Raw genomic sequence first — 14,834 nt, 5'->3', positions numbered from 1 at the left:
GATAACAGAGGATGAGCTTAGCATGATGCAAATAATCAAAATCTAAACACATGGTGCTGCTGACCGGTTTGTCATGGAGGAATAAGCCCACATTTATTATCACAGTGGCAAGAGCCAAAATTCATTTGTTAAGTTTTTCCACAATGAAGGACTAAATACCTTCGTAGGAGTTAACTTACTACAGTGACATATCTAGGAAAGTATACGAAAGTATGGAACCTGTAAAATAAAATAAAACTTTCAGTAAAAAACTAAAAAAGAATCACAACCCTATTTTGATAGTCATTTTCATTTTATAAATCTTATTTTTAAAAAAGGTGAAAACCTGAGTAAGGTGCACCAAAGGTCGCACCTCCTTCTACACTTTCACTACATTTCAGATGACTGTATTACTTAGTTTACACAAAATGTACATTGTTAATACAGATACATTCCTTGATGTGCAGTATGTTTGGAATATTTTTGTTCCTTCCATCGCAGAGCTACAGTAGGCTGTGTTGTCACTGCCGTTATTACAATAAAGATTTATCGAATTTTTTGGAAAACAGTTTTGGTTCCCCAAAGAATGACGCCACACAGAACAGATTTGTGTAAACGCTTGCAGAGTGACAGCCATTGTCATGATAGTCTTTTGCCTTGTTTTATTTTTTTTCCCCTCGCAGTAGAGAACTATTAACGGGGGCTGCTGTCACAAACGCACTTTTTTCCAGAGTTAAAAGGTGAGGGTGGCAGTCATTACAGCCATTCAATGACACACTCATGGTTTGGTGTGTTAATATGCTGATGACATGAATCTTTTATTTTCACATACATACATCATCAAGGTATACACATTTTCCAACTAGCGTCACCATTAATACTCCTGGTGTACTGCATTCTAAAAGTGCAGATGGCATATGAGGCAGCATGTGTAAATGTCATTTTCATCTTTGCAGCTTTTAAGTGTTGGCAGACAGCTTTTGTCGATTTGGATTTAGCTACAACAAGCCAAGAGAAATGTGTGTTCTTTAGTCTGTCTTCTTTCTAAAGTTGTTGGTACTGGTGGTATTTTGCTTACATGCCACAGAGAGCCGTTGTGTCCGTCTGCCTAAGCGACATATTTCTTAAACACCACACAATGAGGAAAGACAAAAACAAAACAATTGAAGACAATGCCAACTACTGTGGTTTTACCAACACAATCTTTCACAACAAACCCTGCAACTGAACTGGTTCTATCCTGTGTGGATTCTCATGTGTGTTTTCAGATGTGGCTGCTGTGTAAATCTTATACCACAAACATCACAGCTAAATGGTTTCTCTCCTGTGTGGACTCTCATGTGTAATATAAGATGTGTCCGCTTGTTAAACCTTTTACCACAAACCCCACAGCCAAATGGTTTCCCTCTTGTGTGGACTCTTCTCTGTGAATCTACATTTTCCTTTACTTTACAACATTTCTCATTAACCAGATGGGTGGAAGGCCTTTTGCTTAAATGACATATCATGTGTCTCTGAAGAGACCCCTTGTGGTGATATTGTTTACCACACTCAAAGCAGCTAAAGGATTTTCCCCCAGCACTACATTCCACATCACTTACAGGAGCTTCCTTATATTTCAGAGAATTTATACCTGACTCAGGTGCTCTGGTCTCCATCCAAACATTGTCAATGTCTTCAGTTTCAGGCCCACAAACTGACAAAGGTTTATGCCAGTCATTACTACTGACTTCAGTGTCTGAAACTTTTTCATCAGTATCTGGTTGTAAATGACTATCTGGATCAAGGTTCCCAGCAGGTTCTGATCCTCCATCAGTTTCTGTTTTTATCTGCGTAGCTGAGCTGCTGGCTGAAGGCTCTGCCTCTCTGTGGTCCTCAGTTTGGCTTTGATGAAGCTGTGGAGACAGAGGTTTCTCTTCCTCATCTTCACTCTTCACAGTAACAGCAGTGAATGGGAACCTGGTGATATCAGCCTCCTCCAGCCCATTAAGCTGCTCTTCCTCCTGACTGATCCAGAGTTCCTCCTGTTCTTCTTTTATGTGAAGGGGCTCTGGGTCCTTCTGTTCCAGACTGGGGCTACACGCTGGGGGAACCTGTATTTGAATCACCAACAGCCGCTGGACATCTGCAGGGAACACTGAAACACACACCAAAAACCTGTTGGCAGTCATTTTCTAGGAAACTAATAAAAAAATAGAAATGTAATATAAACATATCTATAATGTGGAAAATGGAGTTCCATTTTTTAGGATACAGGTCAAGAGAACGTGTAACCATTGTTGTTAAAAAAAGAGCAATAAGTGACGTCACCGCTGCAGCGTAAGGTGGCACTTCTGACGGCAAATTGCTTTAATCTCCCAGATCCACTTGAAGCACACACCTGGTAACCAGGCTTGCACACCCAGAGCGGCCCAGTTAATCCAGTGTGGACTTACTTGTGTTCACAAGCATCCATTTTCAAGCAAGTGCTGAACAATTGTCACCTTCATGAACCCGTGGTAAAGGAGAGACATTGTAATACCTTCCTGATGGATAACTTCATGTTCAGATGTTCTAACCTATTGTGTTGCCGTTTCTGCTTGCCGACCCATGTGGCTGTGTGGAGATAGATGTTATGTTGCTAGTTTAAAATATCTTGTCGTATTTACCTTTACTATTTAGCTCTGCTGTTAAGAGTCATTATTTCAAGGATATTAATAGTATTCGGACGATCCTATAGAGACAAGGCATTTAATGTCTGCATAAGTAACGAGAAGATTTAAAGAACAGAGGAAATCCAAGTCCAGGTACAACAGCTGCTCATGGTACAGGGGTGTCCAACATTGACAAAGGAAGCCGGCAAAGATACGAATGCTGCCCCCTTGCGGAAATACAGCAGGAGCCAGGAGAGAACGCCACAGAGGCCTCAGTGTTACCACCCTCATTCAACGCTCCTGCCTCCACACATTTTTAGCAAAGAGGATCGCCTTTACGTCCTACACTTGTGTCTAACAACCAACGGCCTAGAACAACTCCTGTGCTGTCACCATGATCAATAAACAGGATTCCTGCAAAACCCACTCCCATCCCGGCCCCACGAACGAAGCTTGCATAGCCTAAGCACCAGCACTCACCCAGCAACAGAGGTGACCATACCACCAATGGACTTGATGGGCAGCCCAAGCCTTGATGGGAGTCAGAGGTTAGCCAAGGTAAACAGCAGTCCTCATAGAGAATGACTGATTACCTAGACAGAGTGAAGAGATACAGCTGTTCAAGGAAACAGCAGCTACCTCCTCATCCAGAACATCAAAGCAAAATTTATCAGCGTATGTATCCATCTCCCCCAAGTTAGCATAAGCTTAGGAATCTCCCTGGTATACCAGGAGGTACCAGGAAAGAGATGAAAATCCAGAGTTTGTCACTCTACTCTACACCTTACTACTCTGCATAACCTGCTAGCTGCATCAGTGCTCACCGGGAGGCACCCAGGCTGCAGGCCGTTTATCCTCGACAGAACGCTATTTGACAATACGTGCAGGCTCCATATAGGTCACAAGCTGGACCAGCCATTTACGAGGTCCTGAGGTTTGTGATGGGCAATGGATGGGCATGCAGCCTTTGGTGTAGGAGACCCGGGTTCAACTCCCCACTTTGACACATCCACCAATGTGTCCCAGAGCAAGACACTTAACCCCATATAGAGCAATTGTAAGTCGCTTTGGATAAAATGAATAAATGTAAATGAATAGATACATGTATTCAAACCGGACCACTTTGGTAAAAGACTTTCAGAACGGTGCAAATGTGCACGGAATGTGTGCGGAACATACGTCGATCCGTGTTTCCACATGAACATATTAAGTGACGGACCAAATCTCCGTCTTGCACTTTAGCCAAAACGTCTCTGCTTCAGCCCAGCCTGTCGCTAGCAAGCATCATGGCCAGTGCAGAGAAGCCAGAGCATGAAGACCCTCCCTTATCATTGAGGTCTCTTGTTTGGGAACACTTCGATAAGACGAAAGCAGTGTGCCGACATTGCTCAGTAGTGATCGGGTATGTTTTTGGCAACACGTCAAACTTGCTAACGTTCACTCATTTTAAACAGTACCACACGAATGTGAACATCACTGCTACCGTTACACCCCTAGTGGTGAAGCTCCCAACAGAAGATGCCTTTCAGGAGGGCCAGTGATGGTACATTCCTTATCATCTGGTTGAGCATAATGGTAAACCCAGTATTGTTTTCAACTCCTCTTTCCAATCCAAGGGGCTGAACCTATTCCAAGTCTTTGCTGCCCAGGCCTGTCTTAGGTCCGTCCCTCTTAGGGATACGTCTGTTATTCAGAGAATATGCCTTTGCCATCAAGGGTGATATAAAAGTGATGTTCCACCAGGTTCGTCTCCTCCCCGAGGACAGATCTCCCCTGACATTTGTGTGGGGTGGAGCAGACACTACTGATGCCCCAGATGTGTACGAGTGGCAGGTTCTCCCATTTGGTGCGAGATGCAGTCCATGTTGTGCCACATATGCCCTTAAGAGGCACGTTGATGCAAGGTTCTCTGTGGAGAGATGCTTTTATGTTGACAACTGCCTTCAGATTACAAAGGAAGATACAAAACAACTTGTCACCAAATTAAGAGACGTTCTGGCATCAGGCGGATTTGAAATACGCCAGTGGGCCTGTAATGATGCAAGCGTGGTAAAATCTCTACAGTAGTGAACTGTGTCAGCACAAAGATCATGCAGATCCCCAAGAATCAATCCTAGAGCCGAGGTGGCAGTGCTTGGATGATACCCTGGGGTTCAAGCATTGCCCGATTGACCACGGGACACACACTCTCCGCAACGTGTACAGAGTCCTTGCTTTACAGTATGCCACTCTTGGGTTTACAAGACCATTCACCACTCGTGACAAGGTGTTGGTTCAGCAGTTGCGGGCTAAGCAGAGGGAATGGGATAACCCATTCTTCCCAGAGGACTTACTGCATGACTGGATCAGTTGGCAGAGCAAGCTCACAGGTCTGCATCAAATTACCACGCCAAGATGTCACAACTGACATGGACAGGACTAGAGTTGCCAGAGATTTACATGTTTTTTGCGACGCCTCAGAAAAAGCCTACTTCTCAGTGGCTTATCTGAGGTCTGAGGACAACCAAGCTAACATTGAGGTCACTTTCGTCATGGACAGGTCATGTGTCGCCCCCAAGAAGAAGCAATCTGTGCCAAGATTAGAACGTTGTGCTGTAGTATAAGGCGCCCAGCTTGCTAACGAGCTTACTTTACTCATCAGACAAACAATATACTGGACCGACTCCATGACCGTGCTCAACTGGCTCCAGTCAGAGTCATGTAGATTCAAGTTCTTTGTAGGCACAAGGTTGCAGAGATCCAAGAGCTAACAGATCTACAGGCTTGGAGGTTTGTGGATTCTTCCTGCAATCCTGCTAATGACCTCACTAGAGGTAAGACCCTGTCAGATTTGACCCAGCCTAAATCGATGAAGCCAAGGTCCTGCATTTTTGCAGTGACCACCCAGTGAATGGCCAATCAAACTTCCTGTCCTTCAGATGATACTGCTGAGCTCAAGAGATCCGTCATATGATGCATTACCACCGTGGGCATTAACACAGCAGTGCCTGATACAACTCAGTTCAGTACTAGGAGCGGGCTACTGGATGCAACTGCACAGGGATTGCTTGGGCGGCTGGAAGGGTTGGTAAACCCTCTGCCACCTGCTATCGTGAAGCAGAAATAATTATCCTATGTAAGGCCCAACAGGACAGTTTCGGTGATGACTATCACTCACTTAAAGCTGGCAAACAGGTGTCTATGAGTAACTGCCTACTCACCCTAGCTCCAGAGTTTGACATGACCACAGAGCTGATCAGGGTTGAAGGATGGCTTAGGCAAGCTGAAGGACTTGGGAAGTCTTCATACAGTCATTCTTCACCCCAGTCATCCCATAACCAAGCTCTTAATCCAAGACTATGACACCAAACTCTGCCATCTTTGTACAGAAAGAGTATTTGGGGAGCTTCGATACACCTTCTGGATCTTGCGTGCAAGGTAAGTAATACAAAAGAACCCGCATCATTGCTTTCAGTGCCGGAGATGGAAGTCAAAACCGGCAGTTCCAAAAATAGCAGATTTACCACCTGCCAGGCTAAGACTCACCAGACCACCCTTCTACTCCGCTGAGATGGATTGCTTTGGTCCATTCCAGATTAAATGGTAATGATAAATCGATCCGCAACTACCGAGAGCTTTCTGGGCAATTGGTAAGGTTATTGGGGTGTTCCCAGGTAAGGACTACTACTACTACTTAAGAGACGTGGCATTTAATGTCCCCGTTTCACCACTAGATAGTGCTCTTTGCCTATGTTTTCTGATATTAATCTTATTTCTCTGTCTGTGCAAGTAGTCATATCTTACTGCCTATGGATGACTAGTGTTCTTAAATATTATTGGTGATAGTTTACTATGGTAGCATTTGTAAACCATTTGACTAGATAATTACTAAATTACCTACTTTGTTCTGTAAAAAATACTTTGAGACCCGACCCGTGTACAGAAATGAGATTCTGTTATGTGAATGACCTAAACTTTACGATTTATTTCTGTTGTTTTTCTGCAGAACCATCTATACAACACTAGTTCACCAAGCAAGATTAAAGCCTCTTTAAATGTCCTGTGCTCTGCTGTACCTCCAATCCAATTAATAAAGTGCAGAGAATGAATACAGGGGTCAACACAAGAGTCAGACAGTACAGTACTCCATTTTAATAGTGATGGTGCACACCATCGATGGCAAGTAGTGAGGTAATCATCAAAAGTCTTTTACTACAATTTGCTTCAAACTTTGCGCCCTCCAGAACGACACATATAAGTGCCATCTGATTTGATGATGACGACGACAACGACGACGACATCAAGTCACCATCCACTTCGGGCCTGGAGGAAAACAAAGTCTTACCTGTCTTCCTTTTAGGCATCACCACTTCACTTGTGATTTTCCGCTTTACAATCCTTGCTTGCAGCTCAGAGACGTATGCGTAGGTTTTTTCAGATTTCAGGGCATATAGGCTGTATCTTCTGCCGTTTTTCTTGTACAGCCTTCTGAAACTGTAATTACACAAATTCAACAATTCAATATCAGTTAGTAGTGGTGCAACGGATCGTAGTTGATTCATGATCTGTATGGAGTTGCAGTGAAAAGATAGAAAACATAGATGCATGCAGTTTAACTGAAGCGCAGTGATTGGTTTAGGGGAGACCGTGTGATTTAAAAGCACTTTCGACACCACTGAGTGAAACCCGTTAGGCTGTTGAGTCTAATTTGAACCAAATTTTAATGTTTTACAGATCCCAAAATGATCCCATCTATGAATCAAAACCGGGGATCGATCTGAACCGTGAGTTTTGTGATCAGTTGTACCGCTATCTGTTAGTCATTTTAACAACAAATAATTATTCACTTGCACACAATATATATTACTTCTTAATACGATTATTTCAAGTGTAAAACGTACATCTCTTTGCCTTCAGCTATTTTTACTGTTGGTCGGTTCCGGTGGAAGTTATAGTCCAGAGCAGCAAGCAGAACTCTTGCCTCATAAACTGGGGGACTGAAGGTGGATCGCTTGCTGGCATACATCAATATATGATTCTGGAATACCTCTAGGTCTGCAGTTGATCTGATTGAACACAAAATATATACAGTATTGAAAAAAAATAATCACAAACCGTCATTATTTACATCTGTGTGAAACATGTAGCCACACTTTACCTGAAGCGCAGGTATTTATGCACATCCTTCAGCCAACGCTTATTGAGAACGATGTCCACTAAAGCTTTGTGGCACCTGGAGTCTTTCTGGATCCACGCCTTTCCACATGTTTCTTCAAGATGCCCATGTTGACACCTTCCCATAGTCCAGGTGTGAACGTCACAGACATGGTAAGTGATACCAACCCACAGTGCCTGCAAAAAACAGAATAGCACTATAAAAAGATATGGAAACGAATGAACTGTACAAAAAATTTACTACAAAAAAAAAATACACAATATATAAAGGATGCGCTTACCAAAAACCTCTTGGCTGTGTCAGCTTTCTTACAACACCACCAAAAATGGTTTACAATGTCTTTCAGCCAGATGAGGAGTTTGGCCTGTCCTTCCATCTTTGCTGCCTTCAAGAACAAAACAAAACGTGCATAATAACATAGAACATGGGTATTAAACCAAATTCAATGGAGGGCTGAGAGTAAACAGATTTTCATCCCAACCAAAGATTACACCTGATAATAATAATAAATTTTTTTATTTGTAATGCACTTCTACACTTAAGATCATAAAAGCAAGGTAAAAACATCAATATAAAATAAAAACAGCTTGCAGGGTTAATTAAAACTCATACGTTCTCCTAAAAAGAAATGTTTGGGGGGGGGGGCATTTCCATAGATGCACTGGTGGGTGAGAAGGGAGACCTTGAATTCAATTCTAGCAGAAACGGGAAGCCAGTGAAGTGAATGGAGAATGGGTGTGATGTGGTTGTACTTTCGCACTCTCATCAGGATCCTTGCAGCATCCTTGCACTGTTCTGAATATACTGCAGTCTCTGCAGACTCTTGTTAGGGATCCCGATGAGAAGTGCGTTACAGTAATCCAGTCTGGAGGATATATATATATATATATTTCTGAGATGGTAGAAAGACGTCTTGCAGAGGTTTTTGATATGGGCTTCAAAAGTTAGTTGTGGGTCAAATCTTACTTAATCTGTGGAGAGGGGAATGTCATGACCAGAGATAGTTATACCGGTTATGAAGGATGCCTCAGTTTTGGAGCTGTTCAGCTGGAGGAAGTTGTGTTTCATCCATGCCTTTATCTCCTCCAGACAGGCGGTGAGTGTTGAAGAAGATGATGATGGTGATGCAGCTGCAGTGGTGTGTGTCCGATTACATGTACAGTGGTATGTCATCAGCATAGCAGTGAAACGAGACTCCATGTCGACTGATGACGTGGCCGATGGAGAAGGATGTAAATAGTGAAGAGGACTGACTCCTGGGGGACTCCGCAAGTGACTGCGTGTTGCCGGGACCTTGCGCTTCCAAGTGAAATGTACTCTGTTCTGTCAGATATTATTTAAACCAGTTAAGAGTAGTGTCAGTGAGTCCAGTGGTTTGGTGTAGCCGGTTGAGAAGTTCGCCATGATCCACAGCGTCAAAAGCAGCAGACAGATCGAGGAGTATGAGGCCAGCATCAGCTGCCATTCGTAGGTCGTTTGTGACTATAGCCAGGGCTGTTTCTGTGCTGTGAGCAGTGTGGAAAACCAGACTGAATTTTTTCAAAAAGGTTGTTATGTTTGAGGTGGTGCTGCAGATCAGTGGCAAAAACTTTTTCCAGTACTTTGCCTGTAATTTGCAAATGCTGGATCAAGGGTGGGTTTTTTGAGAATTGGTCTGATTATGCCAGTTTTAAGGGCAGGTGGAACATTGCCAGATGATTTCAATGATTCACACACCTTCAGTCAGAGAGAAGGAGCCAAGCAGTGAAATCAATTTTTGTTGTCTTTGATTGGAATAAAAACACATGTACTCTTTCAGGAATGACACATAGGTAAAAAACCCTGATGTCAGATATAGTCACTTTATGATGAAAACATACTGTAGACAACAACATGAGCCACTTATTCAACTTACAGCAGCTATTTTTTTGACCAGGTTCTTGGCACCATGCCACATGTCCTGACTGTGATGGATTCCAAGATCCTTGTATCTGCCTTCGTCTGGGTCTGTGAAGTGGGGAAGCATTTAATATTACTACAATATTTCAATCATCTTTTCAATGCATGTATTTGTACATTATATCAGATGAGTACTTACCCATAAGGGCTGCGATCTGGGCATTAGCACCTGTGCAGATCTCCACTAGCTTTATCTCAGATGTAAGCTTGTCCACAGCCTTGATAAAACCCTCCTTCTCCATGACGACAGAGTTGCAGGATGGGTGCTGCTTGTTGATGGTGGCAACATGAATGATCTCTTTGGTGTCATTCTCCATGGTGGCGTAGCTGCAGTAATGTGCACGATGGCCTGGAGAGTCATATTTGCCATCCGCTGAAAAAAAGTAATTGAAACTGAATCCAAAAATATGAATTAGCTGCTTACATACACTCACACTGCCATTGTGTAATCAGGATTCCCACTCTTGTCTGGAGATAAATTTCTAGGACTTTTCCAAGACATTTTCAGCGATGATCTAGTTGGTAAGACAGACAGGAAGAGACAGAGAGAGGCGGAGCAAGCCGAGGTTTTTACTGGGGGGGGTTACAATCGTGATGCCCGCACAACGTTGTGATGTCAGCAGTGACTAATGTTTACCGTTGGAGGAAAATACAACTCACATTATTCATTCAGTTTTTGGTCACTTGAATTAATGCCATCAAACCTGTGTTCACAACAGTTCCAAACATAACCAAGCAACCGCAACATAATGTTAAAAAAAGATTTTCTTGGGCATTTTAGTTTTTCTCAAATTTTCCATGTCTTTTTCATGACTGGAAAACTGGTCAGCTATTTTCCAGGACATAGGAACCATGCTAATGTCTTCAATACTTGCATAACATGGTAAAGTTTCAGCTACGCACCTAGGACCACAACATCTTTCCCCTGAAGGCCACTGAGGGCCTCAGTCCTCCTCTCTTCCCAGAAGGCCTTCACTGTGTCCACACAGTAAGCGTCCTGAATGGACACGAAGGTGTTCTTCTTCACCATCCCCATGTTCATGAACTTGAACAAGAGGGCGACCTTCGCATAGTCGTTGCCAGACAACAAAATGTTGGTGGACAAGAGAAAATCTCCAGCTTGCGTCCCACACTTCATTACAGGCTGGGAATTCCACCTCCACAAGCTGTGTCCATTGGGACAGATCTGAAAGTCCAAGAAAAGACAGGATTGCATTTGGCATGTACAGCACTGGCTTTCACTACAAATGTGTTTTAATGGGAATTTACAGTTATGATACGCTGCGACTGTCAGGACTTACCCATTCGACACTCGTTGCTGTGCCCTTGGAAGTGATGTTGATCTCAAAGGGGGCAACACAGTCACACACCACACCAGTCTTTAAAAGGCCTGTACATTTTTTCACAGGCAGCATCAGAAATGTAGCCAGCTGTCTCAAGCAGTCCTCGTATACTATTGAAGCTCTGGCACCAACGATGTCATCTTCACAAAGGACCTGCTGTGGGGATGGGAAAACAGGGTCCTGATCACAGGGAGAAGCCTCATCAGGAGGGTCTTCACGTGCAGGCTGGTCATGCGCTGCCTCGCCCGTTCCAATAACTGGAAGTCGATCGATCGATGGTGCTTTCTTTAATGCTCCACCCATTCTGTTGAGGCACAACATGAAGGCATATGTGTAAAGATTTGAATAAAAGCTGGCATCACAGAACAATAGCAGAGTAAAGACTGACTGATAACACACCGTATACAAATGGGTGGAAGATCCTCTTCATCAGAGCTGTCACCTTTATCTCCATCATCTTTTTCATGAAAGGAAGGGGGGCCTTCATCTGTCCAATCAATTCTGTAAAAGGAGGACATATTCAGAAAACAATAAATCCTACAGAGAGAACACTAAATAGTAATAAATGTCATTATGGAGCACTACTTACACACTGTTCAAGGGGTTATTGAAAACATTGTGCTTGTCCTCCATGCTCATGTCTTGTAAGCTGTAAAAATAAAACCATTAAAATATATTAATTATGAATATATATAAAACAGAAGACATGTAGTACAAAGACATTATGACAGTTGAACTGTTTCCTTTGTTCAAGGTTCATTTCTGTGGATTCTGCAGTGACATTCAGACGCTCATCTCTGAAAAGATTAACCAGAACATGATACAGTATCTCACAAAAGTGAGTGCACCCCTCACATTTTTGTAAATGATTATATCTTGTGACAACACTGAAGAAATGACACTTTGCAGTGTAGTGAGTGTACAGCTTGTATAACAGTGTAAATTTGCTGTCCCCTCAAAATAACACATCACACAGTCATTAATGTCTAAACAGCTGGCAACAAAAGTGAGTACACCCCTAAGTGAAAATGTCCTAATTGGGCAAGTGTCAATATTTTGTGTGGCCACCATTATTTTCCAGCACTACCTTAACCCTCTTGGGCATGGAGTTCACCAGAGCTTCACAGGTTGCCACTGGAGTCCTCTTCCATTCCTTCATGACGACATCACGGAGCTGGTGGATGTTAGAGACCTTGCGCTCCTCCACCCTCCGTTTGAGGACGCCCCACAGATGCTCAGTAGGGTTTAGGTCTGGAGACATGCTTGGCCAGTCCATCATCTTTACCCTCAGCTTCTTTAGCGAGGCAGTGGTCTTCTCTGAGGTGTGTTTTGGGGTCATTATCATGTTGGAATACTGCCCGGCGGCCCAGTCTCCGAAGGGAGGCAATCATGCTCTGCTTCATTACATTTATTCATTTAGCTGACGCTTTTATCCAAAGCGACTTACAAGTGCTATACATGTCAGAGGTCGCACGCCTCTGGAGCAACTAGGGGTTAAGTGTTTTGCTCAGGGACACAATGGTGGATGGGTCACAGTGGGGGATTGAACCTGGGTCTCTCACATTCTTCAGTATGCCACAGTGCATGTTGGCATTCATGGTTCCCTCAATGAACTGTAGCTCCCCAGTGCCGGCAGCACTCATGCAGCCCCAGACCAGGACACTCCCATCACCATGCTTGACTGTAGGCAGGACACACTTGTCTTTGTACTCCACCTGGTTGCCGCCACACACGCTTGACACCATCTGCACCAAATAAGTGTATCTTGGTCTCATCAGACCACAGGACATGGTTCCAGTAATCCATGTCCATGTCCATGCTTGTCTTCAACAAACTGTTTGCAGGCTTTTTTGTGCATCATCTTTAGAAGAGGCTTCCTTCTGGGACGACAGCCATGCAGACCAATTTGATGCAGTGTGCGACGTACGGTCTGAGCACTGACAGGCTGACCCCCCACCCCTTCATCCTCTGCAGCAATGCTGGCAGCACTCGCACGTCTTTTTCCCAAAAACAACCTCTGGATTTGACGCTGAGCACGTACACTCAGCTTCTTTGGTCGACCATGGCGAGGGCTGTTCTGAGTGGAACCTGTCCTGTTGAACCGCTGTATGGACTTGGCCACCGCGCTCCAGCTGAGTTTTTTTTATGTAAATCAACCATTCTTTTTTCGGATCCTCAGAGAGTTCTTTGCCATGAGGTGCCATGTTGAACTTCCAGTGACCAGTATGAGGGAGTGTGAGAGCGATTACAACAAATTTAACACACCTGCCCCATTCACACCTATTCACCCCTGAAATCTTGTAACACTAACAAGTCACATGACACCAGGGAGGGAAAATGGCTAATTGGGCCCAGTTTGGACATTTTCACTTAGGGGTGTACTCACTTTTGTTGCCAGCGGTTTAGACATTAACGGCTGTGTGATGTGTATTTTGAGGGGACAGCAAATTTACACTGTTGTACAAGCTGCACACTCACTACTTTACACTGTAGCAATGTCATTTCTTCAGTGTTGTCACATGAAAAGATATAATGAAATATTTACAAAAATGTGAGGGATGTACTGACTTTTGTGAGATACTGTACATCCCACATATGGTAATACAGCAACTTTACTGTAAATATTATATTAATGACTTGCCTGTTCATCCTTCCAGAAGCACCGATGCTAGACACTGCCGGACCTGTGTCTTGAAAAGGTGTTTCCTCCATTAGAGTCGATGCTGCAGAACCTCTCTCATAGCTGGAGAAACAACAGCAACATCAAGAGAATAAGTGCTACATGACATAGCTGCACACCCCTGTAATACATAATGCATGTGCCACCAAAATTTCATACATGTAGGTAAAACGTGCCACGGGGGCTGCTTCATTGAAGATCACTTCCTGTTGCCAGCAGGTGGCGCTATCATCATGGGTGAATGTCAGCATGTACATGTGTTCAGGGCGGGAGTCTTATTAAACGTGTAAAACTTCGTAAAGATCTGAGCATGTACAACTTCCTGTGCCACGGTGAAGCGTGGAACTTCGCCGCCATGCCACCGCCACGCAGTTAACCGAAAACTCACAAGTTTTACAACATGGCCTCATGAATGTGTTACGGGTTCAGGGCGCGACTCTTAATATACATATCAAATTTGGTCCAGATGTCAACATGTATACAGAAATTATAACATCTTCCTGTTTCATGGCGAATCATCGATTTTTGACAGCATGCCACAGGCAAACTGGTCGACTGGTAATAATAATAATAACCGCTTGAATAACTTTTAATCGTCAATGTAAGTAAGTAAAGTTTATTTGTATAGCACCTTTCACAGATAAAGGTGCTATACAAATACAGATAAATGGGTTTAGACAGCGAAAATTTGAAGTCAACCAGACTAATTCGCTAGGAGTTCGTTAAAGTACAAAGTGTGTAGCTAAAATGCAAAAAATGACCATTAAATCGAAACCGGCCGACTTCCTGTTGGGTGTCGGGCATCGCCCCAAGAGGCTTTTTTGTACGTCTGGCCATGATACACGACCATGACTACGGTTCGTGCTCGGGCCCTAATAACTTGCAACATAAACTCAACACAAAGCACTCCTATTAATGGAGGCTGTGGGATGCAAATCAACCTTTGGCCATGGCATGGACCTGTGCATCAGATTCCACCAATGTGCAATGTAAAACAACAACATTGCACCTTTTTGTAAACAACCAGAGCAAGTAAACAACATGTTTGACCTTTGATAGGCACTGCACAGCGTTTTGACTGAATAATCAGCATTAATAAATAAATC

At 43.5% G+C, this 14,834-nt stretch overlaps 1 protein-coding gene across 4 annotated transcripts in view; it reads right to left on the bottom strand.

Annotated features, from left to right (window-relative positions):
- Positions 1 to 273: 273 nt before the first annotated feature.
- LOC123982846 overlaps positions 274 to 14,834 on the bottom strand; it is an 18,470-nt gene continuing 3,909 nt past the window's right edge. The window contains exons 1-12 of one of the 4 annotated variants that reach the window (XM_046068748.1): positions 13,690 to 13,788; positions 11,638 to 11,697; positions 11,448 to 11,549; positions 11,007 to 11,352; positions 10,609 to 10,891; positions 9,845 to 10,078; positions 9,662 to 9,753; positions 8,048 to 8,152; positions 7,750 to 7,943; positions 7,493 to 7,657; positions 6,937 to 7,085; positions 274 to 2,116 (exon numbers count right to left, since the gene is read on the bottom strand). In XM_046068748.1, coding sequence (XP_045924704.1) covers positions 1,215 to 2,116; positions 6,937 to 7,085; positions 7,493 to 7,657; positions 7,750 to 7,943; positions 8,048 to 8,152; positions 9,662 to 9,753; positions 9,845 to 10,078; positions 10,609 to 10,891; positions 11,007 to 11,352; positions 11,448 to 11,549; positions 11,638 to 11,697; positions 13,690 to 13,760 — 2,703 coding nt within the window. In that variant the 5' untranslated portion in view covers positions 13,761 to 13,788 and the 3' untranslated portion in view covers positions 274 to 1,214. Of the gene's footprint in view, positions 2,117 to 6,936; positions 7,086 to 7,492; positions 7,658 to 7,749; positions 7,944 to 8,047; positions 8,153 to 9,661; positions 9,754 to 9,844; positions 10,079 to 10,608; positions 10,892 to 11,006; positions 11,353 to 11,447; positions 11,550 to 11,637; positions 11,698 to 13,689; positions 13,789 to 14,834 lie in introns of those variants that run through there. The other 3 variants (XM_046068747.1, XM_046068746.1, XM_046068749.1) reach the window with 3 other exon arrangements.

This window comes from Micropterus dolomieu, linkage group LG14 (assembly GCF_021292245.1).
Source record: "Micropterus dolomieu isolate WLL.071019.BEF.003 ecotype Adirondacks linkage group LG14, ASM2129224v1, whole genome shotgun sequence".
Lineage (NCBI taxonomy): Eukaryota > Metazoa > Chordata > Actinopteri > Centrarchiformes > Centrarchidae > Micropterus > Micropterus dolomieu.
This window is presented reverse-complemented; position numbering and strand designations above follow the sequence as displayed.